This window comes from Equus quagga, chromosome 14 (assembly GCF_021613505.1).
Source record: "Equus quagga isolate Etosha38 chromosome 14, UCLA_HA_Equagga_1.0, whole genome shotgun sequence".
Classification (NCBI taxonomy): domain Eukaryota; kingdom Metazoa; phylum Chordata; class Mammalia; order Perissodactyla; family Equidae; genus Equus; species Equus quagga.
In genome coordinates this window covers 52,498,307-52,525,601 of record NC_060280.1, presented here as the reverse complement: position 1 = coordinate 52,525,601, position 27,295 = coordinate 52,498,307, and the positions used below count along the sequence as shown (strand labels likewise).

General features: G+C 40.3%; 1 protein-coding gene across 1 annotated transcript in view; it reads left to right on the top strand.

Moving 5' to 3' along the window:
• The first annotated feature begins 2,927 nt into the window (after positions 1-2,927).
• Positions 2,928-27,295, top strand: part of MMP20 (matrix metallopeptidase 20) — a 45,717-nt gene continuing 21,349 nt past the window's right edge. The window contains exons 1-6 of the mRNA XM_046638192.1: positions 2,928-3,053; positions 10,485-10,732; positions 15,086-15,234; positions 17,050-17,175; positions 17,987-18,148; positions 20,461-20,602. Coding sequence (XP_046494148.1) covers positions 2,928-3,053; positions 10,485-10,732; positions 15,086-15,234; positions 17,050-17,175; positions 17,987-18,148; positions 20,461-20,602 — 953 coding nt within the window. The remainder of the gene's footprint in view (positions 3,054-10,484; positions 10,733-15,085; positions 15,235-17,049; positions 17,176-17,986; positions 18,149-20,460; positions 20,603-27,295) is intronic.

Genomic DNA, 27,295 nt, shown 5'->3' with positions numbered 1-27,295 from the left:
ATTTACTAAAACACCCATGGAATTGAATTCGGCTGGCACCTAGCAAGTAGTTCTCTACAGTGAAATTAATTCTATCATTTAAAACCCTATCTCCTTGTGTTAATGGTACATGGAAATTTGAGTTCTGTTTAAAGTTTCTGAAAAGTAGGATCCCCAAAACATCATTCCTGTCCGGAGGTTCCCAGCCTTCTGTTTCACGTATACTATTTTTATCATCCAATTTTTCTCCTCTGCTTTCCACATTTCTCTGTTGTATGGTCTCTAATTTCATTGCCTTTTCATCATTGACTTGCTTTGACATGATCATTTTAGGTTCAAATGATTTGGATTTAACTTAGATTTGATAAAAGATTGAAAGAAAACAGACTATGCTCCCCTGTGAAGAGAGAAAAATCAGGATGAGGAAATGCCTAGTGAGAAACTACCAGCTTGAGTCTGTCACTCTCTTTGGAAAGGTCAAGAGTGTTGCGTAGCACTGGCCTCAAAGTGAAATCTATTCACACCAACGTGTAAATGACTTATAATAACATAGCTTGGTATTTCTCTGCAGTTTTTCACTTAACAATCAAAGTGTCATACTTGGGAGATTGATTGTATTTATACATTAGAAGAGTGGATACTGGAATCTTCTAGAAATATCTAGGTCACACCTTACAGGCAGTTATTTATCTCAATTTGCTTCCAAAAATGGAATTTAGCATACTCTTTAGAGTTCTAGAAGTGAGAATATTTTCTACTGGCCCCAGAGTTTCCTTACTGTCATTCCTTCCACCCCAAAGCTTCCTCCCTGTCGGCACTGAGGCCATCACGATAGACTGGAGTAGTGATTTGGGAAGAAAATACGGGAATAAGATGACCAAATGGAGGTAAGTTTCAAGGACTCATTCCATGTGTTCTTCAATTTTGGCAGCAGTTATGAAGGTGTAGCAATTGCGCTGCAGAGGACAGGAGAGTATACAAACGCAAATTTTGAAAAATTACTGTACTATTCTTTTCCTTTCCTCAAACAAAAAAGTGACAATGAATATATGTTTGCACATTCACTCATTTATAAAACAAACTTTGTTAAGTGACTTTTGAATCATTCAATCTTCAAGGAGCTTACAATTTAGTTAGCTGAATATCTCCATCTATCAGAATCTACTAGAATTCTCTATCAGTAGAATTCTCTATCAGAATCTACTAAATCTGTGGTTGTCTTTCTTTTTTCTTGTGAAGATGATGTTTTGTGTGTCTCACAGTACATGACAGAGATGATATTCACATGTGTGACAAACTCTCATTGAGTACCTGGGGTTATTCGCGAGACCCCACACGCAGGCTGTCACTCCACTGTTTTCTCTTCTATGCAGGAAAGTATATCTGAATGCAACAGAGCAAGAGAGAGAGAGACACCACTGTAGTAACAATCTTGAATCTAGTCTAAGTGTGAAGGTAAGTCATTCACACACTTTCATGGCTTAACAAGCACTAGGAATAAATTATTTGCAACAGACTTCACAAATGACTTGCAAATACCAGGTATGTCACCACTAAAACACACTGCTGTAGATGGCAAGGGCAATAGTGAATACTTTCTGAGACTGGGATGTTCTTGGCACTTTTGATACATTTTTTAATTTATCCTAGACCCCATAATTCTATTTGCTCAACTAATCCAGTGGTTTTCCAACTTTAGCATGCATCAGAATTACCTGGAGGGCTTGTTAAAATGCAGTCTGCTGGGCCCCACTCCCAGAGTTTCTAATTCAGTATGTCTGGGCAGGGCCTGAGAAGGCATTTCCAACAAGTCCCCAGGTAACAGTGATGCTGCCGGTCCATGAACCGCACTTTGAGAATCATTGATAAAGGTATCCATTCATCCCTTCCAAAAACATTTATTAAAACCTACCAGGTGCCTAACACCAAAGTAAAAAGACCAATTGAACATTATTCTATAAAAGCTAACCTCTATTGAGCACTCTGCTGAGGGCTTTGTTATGACCTGGTTTACTCCTTTATGACAATCCTACAGTTAGGTATCTTTTCCACACAGTATTATTATGGTTAGTCTTTTTCAGATTAAAAAAAAGTCCTGATGTTCAACAAGGTTAAAGAACTTCCCCAAAGTCACACAGCTAGGAAGCATCTTAAACAAAATTTAATCTGTTTGATGCCAAAGTGTTTTTCTCACCATACCCTCTCTTCTCCAAGCTATCTCTAGATCAAGATCTGTCTAAATCAGAGCCAGGAAAAAGAACATGGCTCCAGATAGCCAGTGTGCAGAGAATGGGGAGTTCTGTCTAACATTTTGGTTAGCTAAGACATATCTTTGTGTTAACTTATTCAAAAGCTTTCTAACAGTTATCAGTTCACTTTCTACCCTAAGTCAGCATAATATAATGTACTGTTTCCTTGATGATTCAGGATCTTACGTGTCCCAGAACCATCATTATACACAGCATTCGTTCCTGAGAAATGTCGAACTGGCTGCAGAAGATAGAGGCAATTCGACTGAATGTGTGGGGAGCCCAGGATTACTGAGGACAAATTAAATTATATTCTAATTATTTCCCTTTTCTGTAATCAGAATGGAAAAGACTCACAAAGTGAGACTAAACAAATGTTTCAGCTGAGTTGGGTTCAGATTAATCAAGTTTACCCCAATTTGTGTAAGTAGCTGACAAACTTCATTTAAAAGTCTTTTTCTCCTTTTGCGACTCGGTAACTCACAAAGAGCGAAGCTTTCCTTGACTCCTGTGCACCGTTGTGTTACCCCGTCATCAGGGAGAGAAATGAGCTGTATAATTACCTTTTGAGACATGAATCATCCTTGCTCTGAGGGCCCAGACCTGTTCGACTCTATAAAAGCAGCTGAAGGTGGAAGTGCAAACGTGCACTGTCTGTCGTCCCCCAGGCTGATATAATTACCACGCTACCGTGAGGAGATGAAGGTGCTCCTTGCATCTGGCCTCGCTGTCCTCCTCATCACGGCTTTGAAGTTTTCCACTGCAACCCCCTCCCTATTTGCAGCCACCCCCAGGACCTCAAGGAACAACTACCACCTCGCACAGGTTTGTGAATCTTTGCACAATTCCCTTTTCCTCCTCTTGCCCTGGAAAACTTAAAAGAGTATAACAAGAAAATAAGAAAAAATCTGTTATTGTTTTAAAATCATCGTCTAAGTCCGCTGAAGTCTGATAGATACTATCTCCTGGACAGCTAAGACTAAGGTCTGGTGCACAGTGGGTGTACATGTTGCATGAGTGAATAAATAAATGAATAAATATCTATCTAGGAATCTTGCTTCATACAGAATTTGAGGTGGCTTGCAAAATTACATGCAATACAATAAGACAAAAGAAATATTTGAAGAATAATGCAGGAGGAAAATAAGGGCAAAAAAATAAAAATCAAGGTGTAGGATTCCCACACTAGAGTTGGATTGTAAATTTAGTGCTAAGCTTCCTAGCAGTCACAATAAAAAGATTTCCTATGGGCACATTTTAGAAAATGGCTCTTCTACTCACAGTAAACTTGATCAAAACCTAAAGTGAACCAAGTTTTTCCTGAGTGCCTACCCTCTTTTTATTGAAGAGTCTTTCCTCTCTAAAGCATATTCACCAAGTACCTTATTTGCTTACACTTTCTGTATTTTCCTTTTTTAAAATCTCCCCCAAATAACTGTTGGTAAAGATCTGATACAAATAATTTGTAGTAGAATTTTTGCAAAGGCTACACATGACTCAAATTGATTCAACATACAGTCATGTGTCGCTTAACAACGGGGATGTGTTCTGAGAAATGCGCCCTTAGATGATTTCGTCGTTGTGTGAACATCATAGAGTGTACTTACACAAACCTGGATGGTACAGTCTGCTACACACCTAGGCTCTATGGTACTAATCTTATGGGACCTCCATCGTATATGCGGTCCGTTGTTGACTGAAGTGCCATCAGACGGTGCATGCCTGTAAATTTGCTTCAAAGTGTCATTTTGCATTTAAAAGGAAGGTGGCAATCTTCAACCTAAAGAAATGAGTCTCTAATGATGGAACTTCCAACGTTAGTGAAAGATGTGTGGATGAGATGTTTTTGCACCAGGGACTGTCTTTCAAAATGACAGCGTATCTGTGATTACCAGCTCTGCCTCCAGGTTGCTTTCCTATCTGTCGGGCTACACCGTGTGGTGCTTCAGTGGTTGCGCTGCAGAGCTGACCTACACCCTGACACACCGGTGCGTCCCTACGGATTGCTTTGCTGCCCGTCCATTCTAACTGCTCAGTCCCCCTGTCATACCAGTCATCAGCTCTGCATATAAACAGAACAGTGGATGCCAAGTGCAGACCTATTGAATTGAACTTCCTTTGACTCAAGCCCACTTTTAGATGAACTAAATTCAAAAATAACATATCTCAGAATACTAGGGTCTATTTCAAATTGTATTTCACTGGTGCCACCTGGTTTTGAGTCCCTTCTCCCCAAATATAATTTTCCTCCCTAGCCTCGTGCCACTCTGATGCAGAAACTACAGAGTCTCTGCAACCTCCAAGAGGAGGGTCATGCAGAGGCCAGAACTGATCTGAGGTGGCCGAAGACTATGATTCTAGTCCAGGTTCAGACAAAGTATGGTCATCGGGCCAAAACTGGCCACATCTATTTGTTTACATACCATCTGTTACTGCTTTTGCATCACAATGGTGGAGTAAGGTAAAACCAAAAATATTAACTATCTGCCCTTTACAGAAAAAATTAGCTGACCCCTGAGCAGTCTTACAGGAATAAAGCCAGAAAGTCTTAAGAAAAGCCATCCTTGCTAGGAGTATTTGGGAAGAATTAGGTGGCCTTGGAATGTTGGGGATCTTTGGTGATCTCTTACTTCTTCATCTCCAAAATAAGTCAGTGCGCCTCAGTCTCCCTTATGGCATACTCTCAGAAAGACTCCAACCAGAAACCAAGGAAACTTGTCAATACCTTGTCACCCAGCAAACAGCACCTTCTCTTGCCTGCAAAGGGCTCAGTCACCAGCTCGGGGCAGGACCAGTTGACACCTTTCAGCAGGCTGAAATGATCTGGGCAAACCTCTAAAGTGGATCTCAGTGACTTAGAAAGAATAATGTCTCACCTTATAGTTTACAGAAATATATAACAACTTTGGCGCAGCCTTATAATACAAATGAAACAACATGAAAATGGGCTTATTTCATGATAATAGCTTAAGGTCACTCATTCAACAACTATTCATTGAACATTTACTATATGCTGTGTGCCAGCATCTCTTCTAAGTACTGGAGAAACGTCAGTGAGCAAAACAAGTAAGGTCCCTGTTCTTATGGCTGTTACATGGGGATGACGGAGGAGATGGGGAGGTGCTAAACAAGTCAGTCAATAAGCGCCCAATATGATTTCAGTAAGTGATGCTGGAAAATAAATTAACCAGGATGAGAGACAGTGACTGGGACAGTGGGGGTGCATTTTCACCTGAGTAGTCCAGAAAGGCTTCTCTGAGGAAATGACATTTGATATGAACTTGAACTATAAGAAGGAGCCAGTCATGTGAAGATCTGGAGACAGAGTAGTCAAGGCAGAGGAAAGAGCAAGTGCAGCAGCCCAGGGTGAAGAAGCGCGGATGGAGCATCAGGCTAGTGTGGCAAGAGCTGAGAGACGACGGGAGGAGGGTACTGACTCAGTCCCAGAGTCAGGCCAGGCCAGCGGATCATCGGAGCCAGGGAGCTGGATCAGGTAAGCACTTCCACACTGCTCTCTTCTTTCTAGATGGCTTGCTAAGAGAGAACAAGTGGTTTTTTGTGCCTGGAAACTCCAGACAGGAAAATTTCCAAATACCGTTCGCTTCTTCCTAAACCCACGGTGACAATAATCTATGCTTGAAAACATAAACAGGTTTTTAGTTGATTTATTTAATGCCACTTGTATTCTTTAAATTCTAATTGGCTAGTTAGCATAAAGACTTTGAACATGATAGAAAGATAAAATGCTTACTTAGTCTCATAATCCAGGGTTTTATTCCACTTTTTTGTTTGTTTTTAAAAGGCAATATCAATACAACACTTAAAACAGATTGTTAAATTGTCCTGAAAAATAATATAGATTTTCATTATCATGTTATGAACTCATAATTAAAGAAAATGAAAAATAAAAACCTTCCAAATACAAACTGTTAAATTCAGGTGCTTTTACTACCGTTTTACTCTCTGTGTATAAAGCTATTTTTAAATTGTTATTATATTCAAAATTCAGTTCCTACTTTTCTGAGTATTATGTCATAAGAAAATTTCAATTTTAATATTATTTTCATATTTTTAAAGAGTTGCAAATATTCCATAATATGAGCAAGTTATAATTCACTTAACTATCTCTTTTGTTGGACACACAGATTATTTTCATGTGAATAATGTTTCTATGAACACCTTGTGCATCAGCCTAATCTAAAGGATTATTGTTTCAGGATAGAATTCCAGAAGTGGAATTAATGAGTAAAAGGGTATATACACTTTAACGTCTTTTGATACATTTAAAAGCATTTTCACATTGAGGATCTCATTGGATCCTCACACCAGTGTGGTCAGTAGGACGGATTCCAATCCCATTTGATAGATGAGTAAACTGAAATCAAAAGAAATTAGAATTGTTAGAATCCAGGATTTATCACACAGCAAAAATTTCCCATAGTTCCATTTTTGTGATTTAGCCAAAATAGAAAGAAATGTTGAAGAAACCATATCTTGAACTTCACCTTGTCCTGAAGCTTACTTAAATCTGAGTTTTGAACTCTTAACTCTCAGAAAGGACACTAGGAAAGAGCACTGAATGAAGAGTTGGGAGGGAGCTTGGGCCACTAGCTTGCTGGGACTGCCCTCTAAGGCCTCAGTTGTTTTTATCTATCAAATGTTGGAAGAGAAGTAGAGAGAGGACCACCTGAGAACCAATCTTATGATCTTCTAATTTTGACAGTGGGGGAGTGGGGAGGGCAGGGTGCAAATGGGACAACTCTGGTGAGTCTGAAATCTTTGACTCAGCGCCACAATCAGGTGTTGAGCCAACAACACACAAGTGTTAGAATTAACACAAACCCAATTCTAAGGGCACATCTAAATGCCTCATTGAACATTGTGACTCTAAAAAGTATGCTAAAACTTTGTGAATAACTTTGGCAAGAAAGTGCCCAGAATCATTTGGGCTCTCAGCACCTCAGAACATCTGATAATTCTTCAAAGAAGCGTATTTTCATATTTCACCTAAAGAAAAAGAGTTCAAATATTAACTAAACATCTACTCTGAGCCTAGAACTGTGACAGCCACAGGGCCTGTATTTGTGAAGGAGTCATGGTCCCCACAGGAAGGAGCTTGCCACCCAGCAGGCAAGAGTGATGAGAAATCTGTGGACAACAGTGTCATGTGGCAAGTATTTCCTAGTAGAAGAACCACATCCTGTGGGAGCAACTCCCTTGTATCACCATAGACACCAATTTTTGTTCTCTTTTTAAGTAGAATTAGTTTCCAATTTTATTTTACTTCACTAAAAGGTACTGTTTTAATCCTATCTACTATGATTGGTCTTAAGCCTTCTGAGGCGCAGGTCTAGCATCTTAGTCATATTTTAAAGTAACATTTTATTGTAAAACTGTATATGTTCACAGTAGAAAAATTATAAAACATATATAACTAAGAAAGAATTATCCTCAATTCCGTCACTAAGATGCAACCACTGTTAATCCTTCGCTCTTTATCTTTCAAAACCACTTTTCTATGAGTTGGGGCCAGAACTAGGGCGACGGGAGGGAGGCAGGGTTGAATGCTGGCTTTACTTAAAAGTTTGATGCTTTGTGTATCATGTATTTTTTCACATTAATTTTGATATTTTTTAAATATTGCATTAAAATACTATTTTTCTTGATTATTTCAGTTTTTGGGCAATTTCTCACTTCCTCACCCTGGTGCCAGTTTATGACTATATATCTGTGTGTGTATCCATATACACACACTTTCATTTATAAACATGGCTTATACTATACGAGTAGTTTTAAACCTATTTTCTACTTAATGTATCATGAGCATCCTCCCTTATACAACTATATTTTTTAATTATTTCAATTTAATTAATTTATTTCAAAATTAGAATATAGAGTGTAACATATAACCTAAGAAGGGAAAACATATTTGAAATCAAAACTGTCTCAGAAAATAAGAGCTTACCTCTGAAGAGCATAATCCAGATTTACCATGAGCATCATGTTATCATAGCATCAACTTGAGCAAACAGGAATAGCTCAGAGAACCAACGTCATCTTGAAAAAGATCGGAAACACAAGATGCTTACTTAAGATGGTGGCCTAACCAGAGATGGACACGGAACCAAATAGTCACACCTCTGTTTTAGAGCACCTCAGCCAGGTTCCAGGGCCCGTGAGCTCGCTCCACACTGCCTCTCCCTTTGCCTCCTCTGGGCTCTCCTCTCACTGAGATTTGTAGAAGGGATGGCCACCGGGGAAGGGAGCTTCTCTCACAAGCAGGGCAGGGAGCAAGGGTCAGTTGACCCCACAGTAAGGAAACAGCACCTTGTCAAACAAGTGAGCAAGTCTTACTCCTTTTTTTCTTTCCTTAACAATTAAAGTCCATGTTCATAGCAGAAAACTTTGGAATATAGGAAAGGGCAAAGAATAAACTTTCACCCATAGTTTTACAAGGCAAACAAGGTTAATATCCAGGCATATTTCCTTCTAATATTTATGTTACTCATGTTCATTATAAATTATATATATAACAAATTATATGTATTACATATAAGTTATTTATTATATATCAATATGTGGATTAATATCTTAATTTTAAATATTAACATATATTAATATATATATAGTGAACATGAGAATAAGATAAATACATACACATATATATTTGATTTGGTTTATTTATGAAATTATGATAATTTGCATAAAGCTTTCTCCTCTGCTTATTTCAATGTTATCACTATTATATTGAGTGCATTATTCCACATCATTAAATGTTTTTCAAAAACGTGTCTTAGGGGAGGCCTAGTATTACTTCACGTGAACATATAATAATATATCTAACAAATCCTCTATTGTGAGATATTGTTTGCTTCCAATATTTTACTACTTATATATATAAATATGTATATATAACATATAAAAGTCATATACATAATTGATAAAAAATATATATAGTTAATGTGATATATAAATAAATATTATTATGTACAGTAAAACGACTTACATATAATATATAAATATAAAATTTTATATATAATAAAAAATATACATAAATCTTTAGCTGCTCTTTGTTTATTTTCCTGAAATAAGTTGGCTGGGTGAAATTCCTGGGCGAACAGCAGGCTCTAACCCTGCATTTGCCTGACTCTGCCTTGCTCACTTCACCTAAGCAGCATAGACAAGTTTTTGAATCATATATTACAGGTTCTAAGCCTTTACGTACGAATGAAAGCCTTATAATTTATGGTTAATTTTACCTGTCTCAAGAGGCAAAGAGCCTGTCCCAGGAATCCTGCCTCATGAAAACAATCTCAGTCCCACATATTGAACACACTAGAACTGATTAAAATCTTCAGTTGGGAAACAGATTGACGCTCTGCCCACATATAAGATGAGAGGCTGGAACATAACTTTTGAGAGTTAAAAACATACTGAGCTTGCACAATGTATAGTGAAAATACCAATAACTACTTACCTAGTGGTTCAGTGGTTAAGATTTGGCGCTCTCAGCACCACAGCCGGGGTTCATTTTCAAGTCAGGGAAGCACACCACCCAACTGTCGGTTGTCATATTGTGGCGACTGCATGTTGCCGTGATGCTGAAAGCTATGCCACCATTATTTCAAATACCAGCAGTGTCACCCATGGTGGACAGGATTCAGTGGAGCTTCCAGACTAAGACAGACTAGGAAGGAGGACCTGGCCATCCACTTCTGAAAAAATTGGCCATGAAACCCCTATTAAAAGCAGCTGAGTGTTGTCTGGTATAGCACTGGAAGGTGAGAGGATGGCGCAAAAAGACAGGACAGGGTTCCGCTCTGTTGTACACAAGCTAGCTAGGAGTCAGAATCAACTAGATAGCGCTAGCAACAACTGCTTACCAGAGACATGGGATAGACTGTTTCATAAACTGGGTAAAGATTGCGATGCCAAATGATCCATGGGGAAGAGGTGTTCACATCATTTTCCTTCCGTTATTTCTCCCTCTTAAAATATCTACTCATTGCAGAAAAACTATAAAATGTAGGTGAGAAAAAAAAATCTAAAATTCCCACTACCCAAAGATAATTATAGTAATTTGGCGTATATCTCCCTAAGCTTTATCTATGCAAATATATCTAAGTTTTTTCAAAGATGGGAATATGCTCTACACTGTAATTTTAATATATCAAGAATATTATCCCTGTCTTACCTGAGCAGGAGTATTTCCCAGAGACTGTGCTACAGATGTGTCAGCCTACCTCTCCATTTCAGGCATACCTCGACAAGTATTACACGGTTAAAGGAGGCCACCAGATTGGTGAGATGGTTGCACGAGGAAGCAATTCCATGGTGAAGAAGATTAAGGAGCTGCAAGTGTTCTTCGGCCTCCCGGTCACCGGGAAGTTAGACAAATCCACGATGGATGTGATCAAGAGGCCTCGCTGTGGAGTTCCTGATGTGGCAAACTACCGCCTCTTCCCAGGTGAACCCAAATGGAAAAAAAATACTTTGACCTACAGGTAATGAGATCTGAGTCTCTCCAAATTCAGAGAGAAACATCCTTTCTCTTTCCTCCTTTTCTTTTAAAAATATCTTCCTTCTGAACTGTATAAAAATCATGACTCATCAAAATCATATAAGAACACTTAGGTTGAATCTTTAGACAATGACGATGAAGACAGCACAAGAAAGTATGATCCCCAGATTATTGTAGTGGCTGGCCATCTTAGGCTTTACAAACAATTGTATCAGTTAGGGACAACACATTTATCTTTAAAGAAAAATAATCTAGTCTAGGATTAATAACCTGACAGTGCCAACCAGTTTTCTTAAAACAACCTGCTTAATCAGAAGGATATGATGAAACTCACCAATCAATAAATTAATTTCCATTGATTCCAAAAATCATTTATTGATGATTTACTAAGTGCCTACTATACGCATTCAGTTTTGGAAATATAAAGGTGACTAGATAACCATCTCTGACCTTAGGGAACCCACAGCCCTTTGGGAGAGGCACACACACAAGCAGATAGTTGCAGCTCTGTGTGAAAAGTGTGAAACCACAGGTCTGAGCAGAGAACTGTGGGAGTACTTAGAGGGAGCTACCAAGTCGCCCAGCGACCGGGTAAGTGACATCTGAGCCTAAAGTCAAAGTAAAGTAGGAGCCCGTCTGCCTTTAGCCCCAGGCTCCCCAGTCACCCATGGTATCCCTCCCACCACCACCACACTGTAGCATGCCCCCAACCTGGCCATCCCCTGGCCTCCTCCTGCCTCGGAACAAGGATTCTGTGTTGTCCGAGGGGGCATGCCCAACCAGAGTCTGGTCCTCTTTGCGCTCTGCTTATTCAGGCTGAAATTCCTGCTCAGCAGTCTGGACCCACTTGCTGGGCTGGCCCAGCCTCCTTCCCAGGTCAGCCTGGGTTGGACCACCCATGGTGCCAGCCCCTCTGCCTGAATGTGGGGCTGGAGGCAGGCTCAGGGAGCCTGGGTATGTGGGCTTCGTGCATGCCAGACAGCGGTGGCATCGGAAAAGAAGGGCGGCCTTCATTTGTACTTTTGTCCCAGGCCTCGCAAACGTTAGGTGTTTTCCACTTTGAAAAGCAGACTGAGCAAACAGTGGCAGAGGGTGGCAGGAGTAGAGGATGCAGGAAGGGGAATGGTGGGAGGCCAGGCTGGAGAGACAGCCTGAAGGGCAGCTAGAAGGTGAGGCTCAGCAGTTTGGGCTTTTGCCGCCGGTTGTTAAGTTTCCAAGAATTTTGTGAGCTGGTTGCCAAACACAGCCATTATTAAAATTAAATTATGTAAACTTACAATTAAATACATTTATTAAAAACAAAGGTAATCAAAACGTCGCTTCCTAATTATTTTTCTTTAAGATTAGCACCTGAGCTAAACACTGTTGCCAACCTTTTTTTTTTCCTGCTTTTTATCCCCAAAGCCCGCCAGTACATAGTTGTATATTTTAGTTGTGGGTGGCTCTAGTTGTGGCATGTGGGATGCCACCACAGCGTGACCTGACAAGCAGTGCTATGTCCGCACCTAGGATCCGACCCTGCGAAACCCTGGGCCGCGAAAGCCGAGAGCATGAGCTTAACCACTCGGCCACGGGCCAGCCCCCCTAATTATTACACTACGTTTTACTATTATGTGTTCACGAAGTCTTTTACATCTATTTTATCTGCTTAGTGGAAATGATGTCCTGCCCCATATCTCTTCCCAACTTTGCGTTCTGTGGTGGCAAGTTGGTGGCTTGAAATTCACCATAGTGAGAGTGTTTACAGTATGGAAATGGGCAAACCCTATAAATCAGGAGGATTGGTTATGGACCCAGTTGTTAAACTGTACCAGCACACTAGCCAGTCCCCATGGTCAAATGAGGGAGGGCGCAAACCCAGAGAGAAACTACATGATTCCTGAGGCCACTTGTTAGCTGCTATGAGTCTATGAGCCCATAAGGTGGTGCTCTGAACACAATTATTAGCCTCTGCTTGAGCAAAACAATTCCATGAGAATCAAAACATTTGGGGAAGAAACCCCACAAAAGGAACCAAACACACGAGTGATTATGACATAATTAAGAGTAAGACAGGAAAAATTTACATACACTCATGGAGTCTTTTCCACCATTTTCTTAAAATAAACTGTATCATAGAATTTTAGTCTATGACTGTGAACAGCAAAGACAGGGGCATAGATCAAGATAATTTAGGATTTGGAGAAGTATCATATTCTTGTGATAAGTTGGGCAGACCCCAAACCCACAAGCTCCCACTGCCCATCCCCTCTCACTCTGGAACAACTCCCCTGCCCCCTCAAAAAAAAGAAAAAAAAAAGCACTAGGAACTATCTTAGTATTCTGTCTGTATAGCTACTGGATCCCAGAACAACTTCTTATAATATAAGCCAGAAGATTAAAATACATAAAATATATCATAGTGTTTATGTGCATAAGCTTTGGAGTCAGATAGAACTTGGCTCAAATACTGACTAATCATAAAATGTGGGTGATTACTAAGACCTCCTAAGGGTTGCTGTGAGGATTAGATGGCATACCACATTAAAAAAGTGCTTAAAACTGTGTCTAGCACTTAGTATGTGTTCAAGAATATTAGCCATTAGCACTGTTGCTTTATCAATTTCTAGACCCTGGGTCAGGATTGTTCTCTAGATTGTCTTCTTTTCTGGTGCTGTCCGTTTCGCCAACTCTGTCTTCTCTAGCTCAGTACACACAGTCAGCTCAAAGATATGGCTGGCTTGTCTACAATGCAAGGGAATTCAAGGTATTACCCATCCAGAGTCGTGATAAATCAGAGATTCGTATTATATAGTGGGCTTGGCATATATATATATGTGTGTGTGTATATAAATATATATATATATATATATATTTTTTGGTGAGGAAGATTGGCCCTGAGCTAACATCTGTGCCAACCTTCTTCTATTTTGTATGTGGGACGCTGCCCCAGCATGGCTTGATGAGCCATGTATAGGTCTGCATCTGGGATCCAAACCAGCAAACCCTGGGACACTGAAGTGGAGCACACAAACTTAACCACTATGCCACCATGCCGGCTCAGGCTTGGCAGTTTTTGAAAGCACTAAATGATCCCTTTTAGTGTCCTGGTTTCCTCTTCAACTCTATAGCTCTTTCCTCTTGGCTACAATCCCTGGACTTAAAGATCTCCTTGCTCCTTCCCTCTCCATTGCTAAATTGTGCTATGTACCATCCTCTGTGTAGGACACGTTCCCTTCCTTTTGGGCCCCAGGACTACTGCTGTGGGTTTCTGGTTGAGATGGCACCACTCGTATCAGACTAAACTAGGATACTTGTTAAAATGCAGATTTCAGGATCACACCTGTGTATTTAACAACCTTCCTAGGTGGTTAGCACAGGGCCTAAAATTTGAGAACCACTGAGTCGGTCCTAAAAACCACTAGCTTTTATTCATTAATTCACCCATTTATCAAGCATTTGCTAAGCACCTACTCTGTGCAAGGCTCTGGGCTAGGAGCTGGAAAAAGAGAAGGTAGGCTCAGTCCCTGCTGTCAAGGTTGGCTCTTACAGACCTAGCTTCTCCCTCCACATTCGTCATTCCGTCCCAGCCCGAGGTCCCAAGTAGAAGCTCCTCTCTCCTGCCCTGTCTTCACACACATGCTGCCAGAAACCCCCAGCCCCAAGCTCCAGAGCAGCACGTCCTAGAGTCACCAATTGTCCTAGAGAACCACCAAACTGTCTACTTGCTGTTTGTCCAAAAAGCTCTATACTTTTCTGCCTTTAGATGTCACTGTCACACAGCATTTGATGAAAGCCTCAAGCCTTTTTTCAGTCCAAGTGAGAATCCTTGTTCAAGGCTAGCACTTCCTCTTTAAGAAATGTATTATTTTAAGAAAAAACATTCCCCCGTGGCCCTGGGGAAATCCTGATGGCCTTTGACTAAGAATTTGCAAAACCTCAAAACTCCACGTTTTTGTTTTTTACAATTCAAAATTTTCAGTCCCTTTTAGGGAAACAAAAGCTCCCTTCTCAATTAAAACCGCTTTAGGGACAGAGGACTTCTTGACGCTTGTAAAGTTACACATGGTATTACTCTTTAAAATTAGTGACAATATAGTAACAATGAAAGCCCAGCTGATTCAGCACCAGATTATCTCAACTCTCATTTCTCCCCTTCATTTCTCCTATGGTTTAACATGTTTCAGTAATTTAACAAAATGAAAGCAAAACCAGAATTATGGCTCTGGAGAAAAAAATCTCAATTGTAGATTTATGTTCAATGTTTTGATTTTTAACACAATCTTGACGTAATTCTTGCCTTCTTCACTTAGGAGCATTTTACTGAAAGGAAAACGTGTTCCTTCTATTTTCACAGAATATCCAAATACACAACTTCCATGACTCCTGCCGATGTGAACAAAGCAGTAGAGATGGCCCTACAGGCCTGGAGCAGTGCTGTGCCCCTCAACTTTGTTAGGGTAGACTCGGGAGAAGCCGATATTATGATATCTTTTGAAACTGGAGGTACTGTGGGGCTTCTTGGATACTGTCTGCTAATCCAGAGGAGAAGTGTTCCAATACTTTTCCTTCTACAAAATTTAAGCCAAGTGATCAATGCCATCCTCCTTCACACAGTGATGTTATGGGCAGAAGCCAAGATCACGGCAAAGTCATGATCTTCGTCTGACCAGAAACTAGAAACTGGGGAGTTCTCAGCATTTCTTGTCATCATTAGACTCAGCCGTAGAAAGGACTCAGTATAACAGTTCTCAGGATGGTTTAGCCCCATTAAGGGCGGATTCTGTCAGATTTAGCTTTCCTATTGTCTAGGAGGCCATCTGACCTCATGCTATTCCCATGATGTTGTGCATCACTATATACCCTATTCCATATTAGCCAAGAATCCTCACCTCGAATCCTCGCTGAAGGCAATCAATTCCACAGTGGCCCTGACGGCTTTCCCCCTGCAGCAGTGGTTAGGAGAGTGGCTTTGCTGTCTTGCCTCCATTTGCAGACACAGATTGCCTCCAACTTACCCATTTTTTCTCCATCCCCCCACTCACTCTGGTAAGTTGTGGAGGTGTAACTTTGCACAGGGATGGGTGGTGGACTCTGAGCCCTTTTCAGAGAAATATGTCTAGTTAGGAGATAAAGTTAGCAGTTAGCAGATAAAGTAGATGGCCCATGAGATTCTCTTCCCTTCTCAACTTTCTAACAGTGAAGGAAATGAGTGCCACTGCCTTTTTCCCTCCACAGATAATGTTTCTAGACGTCCCTGCTATTTCAAGTCTTGATCTTAATTTTAATCTGATGTCACTGGCGGAAAACATGCTTAGGAGCTAGGAGAGAGAAGATTAAGCAAGTACTGAGTATGAGCCCTTCAGAGATGGCCCTGGGTGTGACCTGGCCCATGGCAGGTCCTGCTCCTCCCGGAGGACCAAGGCCACCCCCAGTGAAGTGGCAGGGCAGGGTGGCGCTCTCGATCTTTCCAGCTTGTACTCTGTCCCCTAAAACACAGGCTGACTAAGGACTGCGGGACCATTCCACCAGGCCCTCAGGGCACGCAATCTGATTAAACGGCACTGCACCAAAACCTCAGAAGTGGCACACTGGAACTTTGTTATGTTGGTTTTTAATAAAACACCGTATCCTCACTAAAATCGTAAAAAACTGTGAAAGGTGACTTCTACTGCATCCCTCATTTTATTCTTCTTCATTTTCTATTAAATGTAATGAACTGTTAATTAAATATAGACAAACAAAAGCATATAAAGCCTTAAAAGTTAAGATTTTATAAACACCTTTATTACTTTCATTTTACATATCAAAGCATATGAAAATTACAGAGAAATTTTCTTTTTTTTGACACTTCCTTAAATTGTATTATATTGTGCTGTAGAAACAGAAAGCACACGCTTCTTCAATTTACTGTTAATGTCTTAGCTGAATCACATGTTGAAAGCTACACTTTGCCAACACGTTCATCTTCCAATCAATGGATGAGATTGCTGTTGGATGGCCATTTGTTCTTTCTCCGTATGTAATCTACAACATGCGTTTAGTCCACAGTGTGCCATGTGGCAATTAATAGACGTTGCAGTAAAAACAATAACAAAAGCATATTTTTAATGTTTACTATCGTTGAAATACAAAATACCCCTTTTAATTTTTCGATGGACAGATTACTCATGGACATGAACTTCTTACAACAAAAAGCAAATATTGGAAAGTAATACTATTTTAGGTGTCGATGCTTTTCAAAAAGTTGTCCATTCCCTGTACCCCTCAAAAATTGCTAGAAAGACTAACTCCTGTTGACATTTCTCCTCGCTTACTTAGATCACGGGGATTCCTATCCATTCGATGGGCCTCGAGGGACTCTAGCCCATGCATTTGCCCCTGGAGAAGGCCTGGGAGGAGATACACATTTCGACAATGCTGAGAAGTGGACTATGGGAACGAATGGTATATATGCACAATTCACCATAACCTGGAAAATATTGTACCTTCTTCTGGGCCTCCATCATGAAACCTTGAGGTTCAACGTCCCAAGCCACCCTTTAACTAGGGAGGCTGGCTAGGAAAAACAAGTAAGCCAAAAATCCAAAAGGGAACACCATAAGGGAAAAGATTCGCCCTTGATTGTGCTGTAGACTTGTCTGATCTCTGGTTCATAGCATATAATCTCAAGAAGTAGCAGTGCTCCCCGCAACACACAACTTTTTTTCTTTAGCTATACAGTATTTAGTGTTTCTTACTTGTACTTGGAAATAGGCCTATGTTCAGAAATATCCTGAGGGAATCACTAGTCTCTTGAAAAATGTGATGGGAATGGGTATAAAAGTTCCAGAATATCATGCATGTCACCTGGATATCTTTAGTGTGAAATTTTTGTAGATAAAAAGAAGTAGGCTGTCATAGCAGGGATCTAGTAAAACATTTGTGGCCTAAATCTATGAATTATTGCCAACTATTATCATTTTGCCATTATTAGCTCTAAGGCCCTTCTATCAATCTATTTAGCATCACTGACAATAAACAAAATGGATTGACTTACATTTCCATCCTCTCCCACCCCCAAGCCTCTTCTAGCCAAGGGGGACAGAACTAGACAAAAGTCAGCAAAGTGCCAGAATAACCTATCAACCTTTAAATAATCCAGTTACGAAAAGAAAAGGAGTTAACTGTGATTTGGGTATATTCTCCTGTAAAGACAGAAGATATGGATGATAAAACCCTGTGTTGATACTGTCTTTTTCTTTCTCATATTGTCTAGGTTTCAATTTATTCACTGTTGCTGCTCACGAATTTGGCCATGCACTGGGCCTGGCCCATTCCACAGACCCATCAGCACTGATGTACCCAACTTATAAGTACCAGAATCCTTATGGATTCCATCTCCCCAAGGATGATGTGAAAGGGATCCAGGCATTGTATGGTACATTCACTACAATTCTTTGACCACTAGCCCTGAAAGTGACAGGCATTCAGTCTCCAACTTAGAGAAACTATACTTTGCCAGGAGTTACCAGCATAGGTAAAGATTAAGCTAGAGACCACAGCCCCAAATATGACCTCTTGTGAAGAGCTTATTTACCAGAAATGAATAGTGCTTTTTTTTCTAAAATGTGTGATTAAATTTTACATCTTTCCTCCAAAGCATGTTGGTCCCTTGATAGCCATAGAAAATATAGGCATTCGTTTGGTTTTTGAGTGTAGGTCAGCAGTTAGACATTGGGAGAGGATGGCTATATTTTATAGTTCATATATTTAATGCTTACCCATTTGCAGATAAGGGACTTTTATCTTCCCAAAAACAGCAATGATGATGATGATAACTACACCACTCAGTCATATAGACAATCTACAGTTTACAAAACATGTTCATATGAGTCATCTCACACTATCCTCATGACCAGCCTGTGGGATGTGAAGTGCTTTCCTCATTTGATAGCTAAGACATCTGAGGTTCAAAGATTAGTAAGTATCCCAAGATATTCAAAATTATCTCATCTTAACATTCTTTCAAAGGTAATAAAAGATTATTAGAAATTCTATATCCAATTTTCCTTAACAAAAAGACAAATCCGTTAATCCAGGAGAAGGAACCTTGAAACATCATTAGACATTTGACACGTTTTCTTTAATGGGTAAAAGGAAGAAAAATCTAGGAAACTGATTTCCATTAAGCCTCAGAGCCTGGCTATTCAGCCTTTACTTGTCAGAGACTCTCTTCATCCTCTCAACCTAGAAAAGGACCTGGAAAGCCTAGAACCCTCATGCCTTCCTCCACGTTGGCCAATCCATCTGGCTGTTTAAAAATGGGCACACAGATCTACAATCAGATTTCGTCTGAGACATAAAAGACAAATTTATCCAAAGATGTGTTCAGCCAGCTCTACCTACTTGAGAAGCAGCTTATGTGCCAGTTCTGTCTCCCCCTTGACTGAAAGAAAAAAAATGCTGTGAAGGTCTCCATTTTACAAACTTGGCTCCTGAGTGCCCATTGGCAGAGCTCTAATGTGAAGCAGTTCTCGTGGGCCACCAACAAGAACTGAACCCAAAGGCTTGCCTGCACTTTACAGGTCCTTGTGAATTAGAGAGCCAGCACCATTCTGATAGCCACTGTCACTCAGCCAGGAGCTGAAGCATATATTTTGATATGGCCATTTTTGCATGGATGAACAAAATGTAAAAACATGGTTTTATATTGCTGAGAAGCATACACATCACCCACCCCTGACCACCTTGCCACCCTTGACCATTAGTACAGTACTTGGCACATAGTAAATATTCAAAAATTGATAGCACATTTCTGATCTGACCAATTTCCAGTTCCTGATCTTTTCCCAAAGCCTCCCTGCCCCTCTGATCTTCACCCCATTGCTGACCCTGCTCCACCCCTGATCTCACCCATCCCTCACCTTCGTGGGCCCTTCCCTGTGCCGCACTCCTTCCCTGATCCTCACCTCTGGTTACAGCAAGACTTGATCAAGGGCAGGGACCTGCCAGGACCAGCGGCTCAGGCAGCCCCAGCTCGTTCTCCTGTAGCTGGCAGATAGTCCCCAGGAACGCACTGTGGGAGATAAAAACTCACCAGCATCTTTCCCAAGCAGCGGGTCCCTGTTTTACAAGAGGATCGCCCAGAAGATGCCTTTCAATAGCAAACACCTTCAGGGTACTTCAATGCCACAAGAATGTGCTCAGTCTTTCCTGGATGCCTGGTAAAAGGCTCTGCACAGTGCAGGATGCCCAGAAGTGGACAAAAATAATATGAAAACACACAGGACGGTTATAATCTTATTGAGTCAAAGAATTAAATTAGACAAATAATCAGTGGCAACTTTGAAAATACGTTTCTAATTTGGAACACCTGTAGCGATCAAGGAAGTTGTGTAGAATGATAAAATAATAGCTACCATTCTTTGGAGAGTTACCATCTGCCAAGCACTCTACTAAGTGCTTCTCAGGCATTACTGAATTCTCACAAAAAGCTTTCTGAGATAGGTACTATTATTGCCACCTCCCATTTTACTAATGAGGAAACTGAGGCTTGGAGAGGTTAAATTATTTGCCCACATCACACAGCCCAGGAACTAGTGAAGCCCGAATTCAAACCCAAGTCTGCCCGCCATCAACAGCCATGCTCTTTATCACCTTGTCATATGCAGGGAAAGTGGGTCTGTAGAGAAGAAGAGCACAGACTCTAGATTCCTGGTACTATCTTGACCAAGTCACTTTGAATCCTAGGACCTCGGAGAGCATTCCTGGGAAAGCCCACCATGCCCCACGCCCCACCTCGTAATCCATCCATCCCTGACCTCTGTGACTCCGGCTCATCCTTTGATGCTGTGACAATGCTGGGAAAGGAGCTCCTGTTCTTCAGGGACCGGTAAGACAGTGCCACCAATCCTTATCAGGCCTCAGCTCCACACATTGCTCTAGAGGGACCTGTTGCTGCCGTGTGTGAAGATCACACAGAAATACTGTCCTGTATGGCAGAAGGGTGGGAGGCACAGGTCTTTAGGGAGATATGGAACTGCCAAAACTACTGTTTGTGGAGCATCTGCTATGCTCTTGGTGCTGGCTAAGTGTGTTCCATAGGTGCACTGTATTTCTTCTAACCCTTTCCACTGTGAAGCAAAGATTAGAATCCCCAATTTACAGATTAAGAAAGAAGTTCAAAGAGAGCAAGTAACTTTGACAAGGTGACTCAGTTTCATTAAGTGACTGAGTTACGACACCAGCCCAGATTTCTCTGATGTCTCCCTTGTTCACCACTGTATCCCTAGTGAGAGCACATGGGGATGCTCAATAACTATTTGGAAATGAGGGTTGGATAGAGGGACAGATAAGTGGATGGATGGACAGATGGATGGCTGGATGAGTGACCAGATGAATAGATAAATGGGTGGATGGTTCCAAAGTCAGCACTCTTAAATCCCTCTTTCTCAGGACTTACTGACTTTTCAACTGTCAGTTAGCTATCAGATAATGCAGAGAAGGGGGAATATTGGTAAGTTTTTGTTATACTACAAAGATAGCTACTGAAGAATGCCCTGAGGTTTGAGTTTCTAATATTGTTGTTTTAGGAATGTTTCTTTTGAGATTATTAGTAGAAGTTTTAGTAGTTCTGTGAGTTGTAAAGAATGGTGAGGTGGAGTTGGTATTTAAATTTAATAGCACAGGGGCCGGCCCGGTGGTGCAGCGGTTAAGTGCACACGTTCCTCTTCGGCGGCCCGGGGTTCGGCCAGTTTGGATCCCAGGTGTGGACATGGCACTGCTTGGACAGCCATGCTGTGGCAGGCGTCCCACATATACAGTAGAGGAAGGTGGGCACGGATGTTAGTTCAGGGCCAGTCTTTCTCAGCAAAAAGAGAAGGATTGGCAGCAGATGTTAGCTCAGGGCTAATCTTCCTAAAAATAAATAAATAGATAGATAGATAAATAAATAAATTTAATAGCATAGGAGATGGAGTAATTTATGGTAGTGGAAATGCTGGGGTTTTTAGTGAAGATGTTATAGGAATATCTGCATTATTTAGCTATGAGAGTTGACTAGTGGTGGTAGCTGGTTGTTCTTTATTTATTATTATTATTATTGCTATGGTGATTACTCATCGAAATTACATAGAAGTAAGTTTAAAATTAGTGTAATAAGGAAAGAAAGGAAATATAATTTCATTAAGACTTTTTGGTTTGAAATTAATGTGGAAGTTTTTATTTGGAAATAGGAAATAGGTTTGGGTAATAAATTTTCTAGTCAAATTAAGTCTAACAATACTGATGCTAGTTTTTGGCTTGCTGAAAGATTGCTGAATGGTGAGAGGCAGTAAGTAATAATCGGAAAAAAAACCGAGGGGGTTGGAAAATTTATATAGGTGGGAAAGAGATTAAATTTTAAGTTTTGTGTTATAAGGTTAAGTTCAAATGCTAGAATGAAACCTGAGAGGGTTATGGTGACAGCTATTAATTTTAGGTGTCGGGTATTCTTATTTGTAGATTAGTTGTTGGAAATAAAAAACCCAGTGGAAATGCTTCCAATTAAAATGCATTTAATAGAATTATTAGGAGAGGATTACTCTCATTCATTAGAATTAGAGTGGAGAAACAAGGTTGTAGTATAAGTGAGAAGAAAATAATTGGAGTGCTGTAGACCACTGTTAGGGAAGTGGCAATGAGTGTCATTAATAGGGCTCAGGCGTTGGGATCCAGCGTTATAATTCTGCTCACCACTTCCAATGTGTGGGTTTTTTTATGGAGGCTTCATTACATAAAAATTGATTAAATCATTGGCCATTGGCGATTGATTCAACTTCCAGCCCCTCTGTCCTTCTTGAAAGTCAAGGGGTCAGGTCTGAAAGTGTCAACTCTCTAATCTCATGGTTGGTTCCTCTGGTGATCAGCCCCCATCCTGAAGTGCTTTCCAAAAGTCACCTCAATAACATAACAAAAGACACCTTTGTTGCTCTCATCACAGAAAATTCCAAGGGTTTTAAGGGCACTGTGCCAGAAACCAGGACAAAGACCAAATATATATTTGTTATTATAAATCACAACATCACAGACATGTCAGTGGTTTTGATGATTAAGACTTTGGAGTAAGAGCCTGTAAGGAAATGCATTTCTGTGAGAGCTAGGCTTCCAATAATAAGTGAGGTTATAGGAAAATGTAAACCTTTAAATAAGATGCCTACTTTCTGAATGTCTTCTTCATCGTCTAAGTTATGAAGAATAGACCCAGAGGATGTAAATAAAATGGCTTTAAAAAATGCATGAGTGCAGATGTGAAGGAATGCTAAGTATGGTTGGTTAATGCCAATAGAAACCATTAGGCCTAATTGGCTTGAAGTAGAGAAGGCAGCAATCCTTTTAATGTCATAATGTCTGTGAGAGCTCAGATTGCTGTAAATAGTGTGGTAATAGCACCTAGATAAAGTGTTAATGTTTGAATAATTTTATTCTTTTCTATCAATGGGTAGAAACAAATTAATAAAAAGACACAAGCTACAACTATTGTTCTTGGGCGAAGTAAAGCTGAGACTGGCGCTGGGCCTTCTCTGGCTAAGGGAAGTCTCGGGTAAACGCCAAACTGGGCGAATTTACCAGTTGAAGCTAGAAGTCCAATTGGCAGAATGCAATCAGGATTAAGATTAACTATGAAGATTTGTTGGAAATCTGATGAGTTTAAGTTAAATAGTTCCTTTTCTCCTCAAACTCTGGCTTCACAGGGAGCATGGCTGCTGTCTCCATGACACTGGTTACTGTAATTGTCTCTTTCCTTGGAGGAAAAGAGAAACTTTCCTATACTCACCTCCATTTCTCCCTTTACTGGGGACAGAATTCAATCGCACCAGAATAGGCAGAGGTAGCTCAGAAATGTGCATGTGTGACATTATTTTTTATGCTTTTTTCTTCATTGGAAAAGTATTCATTGAGCCCGTACGGTGTTCCAAGCACTGTTTTAGTGGCTGGAGATGGAGCAATACTCCCCCTGCATACCTCACAGTTACATGAGGAATAAGGACATTCAAAAAGCACTGCCATCTCACTGTGTGCTCACATGAGCTCTTCTCTGTGCATCTGGAGAGAGAGAGAAAGCAAGCTCTCTGGTGTCTCTTCTTATAAGGGCACTAATCCCATCAGTCCAGGGGCCCACCATCATGACCTCATCTAACGCTGTTTACCTCACACTGGTCCCATCTGAATACCATCATACCACCACTTTATGGTTTAGGGCTTCAATGTATGAATTTTGGGAGGAATCAAACATTTAGCCCTGTTGAAAAAAACAAAATTCAACCAAGTAAATTTGAAGACCTAATTGGTTTTATTAAATGATTAGTGAATCAGGCAGCCTCCCATCCAGCATGCAGAAGGTGCTCCAAGGGGTTGTACAAAATGGAAGGTTTTTATAGGAAGAAGGGCATGGCAAGGGAGCTATTAGCAAAAGAAAACAAAAGATTGTTATTTTTAGGCCAGGCCATCCCCTTTTGGGGGAAGGAAACAGCAGGGGGTTTTATCACTCAGATCACCCCTTCCTCTTCTGAGGATGGAGATGGCCTATGTGACAGATCACCTTGCCAGTGCTTGACCAGAAAATCCCAGACTGGATTACATTTATGCGAGAGGTTGAAACTGCAATTAGACAAGATGTTACATCTAAGTTTCATATTGTGGGCTTTAGCATGAGTGATGCCATTTTGGGCTTGTGGTTTTCTTTTTCTTAGTGCATAACACAGAGCAATCACATTGTTAAACTTGTTGTTGTATATCCTTCGAGATTTTTCTCTGGATGGGGGGATATATTGTAAGTATTGGAGGGGGCACAGGGATGTCCACAAAAATGGAATTTTACTAGATATGCTGATTTATAAACTTTTTTTAGTTTAAATCTGTCTTTTTTTTTAGTTTCTCTTAGTTTAGTTTATCAACAGCTCATTTTTCCGTGTTGATGAATTTTCATCTTCATCTTCATTTTATGTAAGTATATGCTATTCCAATGAATAGATACATCATTACTATTTAACCAATCCCATACTTATGAAGATCTAGATTGTTTCTAATTTTTAAAAATTAGGAAGAGGTTGAGCTAAATCTTCAACAGTAGATGGACACCCACTTTTCAAAGGCAAATTAGAGCAGAGCCCAGGAACCCAGGATTGGTGTCAGACTAAGTTGGTTTAAATTCTAGCCATTCTTCTTAGTGATCGGGCAAGCCGCCACAAGTAATATGCCAAACACATAGTGAGCACTCAATAATTGGCACTTACTATATTTAGCAGTGGGAATCAAAAATATGTACAATGGGTTAAGCCTTAGAAACAACTTGAGATATTTTTCATTATTTATTTTTATTGATTCTTTTCTATTAAGACATTGATTATTGGCTTGATTTTATTGATGATTACCAAAAAGTAAACCAAAAGAGAATTGGTAGGCATTGCCCCAGGAGCAATAGGCAAGGCACAAAGAAGGAGGAGCCTGGAACACCAAGCTAACTAAGGTCTGCTTCATCTGAGGGATAACATTTTCAAATTCTGCACTGCCCAAATGAGTGCATATAGTACTCGTTCAGTGATAAAGAAATGACATGCTAGCGACGGTGTAGCAGTTAGCTTATTCTTTTGTTAATTATCAGTGGTTGTGATGGGGCAAAGGAGAGAGTGAAGTCAAAGATATTTCACCGTTTCATGCAATTATAATTGCTTTCTTAGAAAAGCAAAAAAAAAAAATCTAAAAAAACCTCTACTTATCAAACTATGAGCATTTAGCAATTACAAAGGACTATTTGAAGATGACACATCTTTTGACAAAGTCTTGACTATAAAAACTGAGAGTGGTGACAGAATAGGGAGGCAGAGATGCAAGAGACATTTAGAAATGAGTGGTTAGTTGGGGGGGATTAAAGAAAGACAGGTGGCTGCCCAACATGTCTCTGCTTGGTCATCACCTTCTCATCTTCTCCCATTTCTGACCTGATGAGCTATTGTGGCAGGGCAGGTAATGCCAAAGAACTAGGAAGGGCTAGAAGGAGGACCGAGAGTCAGGAGTGGTCCCCTTCTGGCACAGGATTTGTTACTAACTTGACATGGGACCTTGAACTTCTCTTCCTTCTCTTTAAAATGAGGTGTTGTCTGACATTAATAGTGACTTTAATGTGTTCAGGACTTACTGTTTAAGGATTCTGTTATCAAAGCCTTACAATGGCCCTGTGAGGTGTGATTATTATTCTCTTCTTACAACACACAGAGAGGATAAACAATTTGTTCAAGATCACATAGCAAGTGAGAGGTGGAGCTGGTACCTCCACCCCTACTATGGTATGCCAGAGCCCATGCTTCTAATAACCTTGTCCTCCCACCTCCTATGATGCCATCCAGAGCTAGAATCCCATGACTCTATGGCTCTGATCCCTTCCTGGCTGTCCCCAAAAGTCCCAAAGTGCTTGCTAAGTCTGGACAAAGAACAAAGAATACTTTCAAGCCACAGTTATAATGGCAACCTGGGGGCCATTATGAAAGAGCTCCCAGTCTGTGCTCTCCCACCCGCCAGCCTGGAATTCCCCATCACCAACCATAATCTGTTAAGACATTTCAAACTGTGGACGTAATAACCACATGGTTTGTTTTCAAAGCAAGATGGAATGTGGTACTTTTAAAGTCACCATGAGATTGTGACATATTCTTCATAGTGTATAAAGGTACATTGGTACATTCAAATGTTCTGTTTGAAGAGAAATAAACTTTAGCTATAATAAGTTGAAAGTCATACATATATTTAATTCACATTTGTTCTTTGTAATAGATGACAAAATATTAATGCTATCTCAGATTTCCTTAGGCACTTAGGGAAGAGAAGAGGGAAATGACCAGAATTACAGCCATACCAAAATTAAATTTGTGTCTCTCAGATTATTCTGGGTTTTGCACAATATAATTTTAAGAATAAAATCAAGAATACCACAATCAGCTATAAACCTCAGAAGAAGAATAATGTTTTACTAAGGGAATAAGCGTAAAGGTTGATCATGTCCAAATCCTTTGTTAGAGGCAAGAAATCTAAACTCAGGTCTCAGTTTAGCAGAAGCTCCACTGCAATCTGGGTGTTTTGACTCCCAGTCCAGAGTCGATCCCATCACTCGTACAGAAAACTTTCTGGCTATGTAATGGAACTACCAAGAGAAGCACTAACAATGAGTTGAATGAACTTGTGCCTTTTGACAGGTATGCATTTGAGTTAGTAGAAAAAACACGTCAGGGCTACTCCTGTGCTCCCAGGCCCTTGGCCTGAAGGTTGGATAAACAGCCACAAGGAGGACGATATTCTTAGACTATCCAGGTTTCCCAAAAATATTTGATAGGCTTCTCCACATTCTGTTTTATTCTCAGAATAAGATTATTTAAAAATGTCTGTCAATTGCCAATTGTCATGTTTTGAAAGAGATTATATATCTTAGGTTAGAATGCAAAGAAAGACATTTTTAAGGGTTATGCACATAGGAATTGAAGAAAAGGATAAATGTAAGAGGCATTCTGAGAGAGTCACCAGCAGGACTTGGATATTAATTTAATGAGGAGAACAA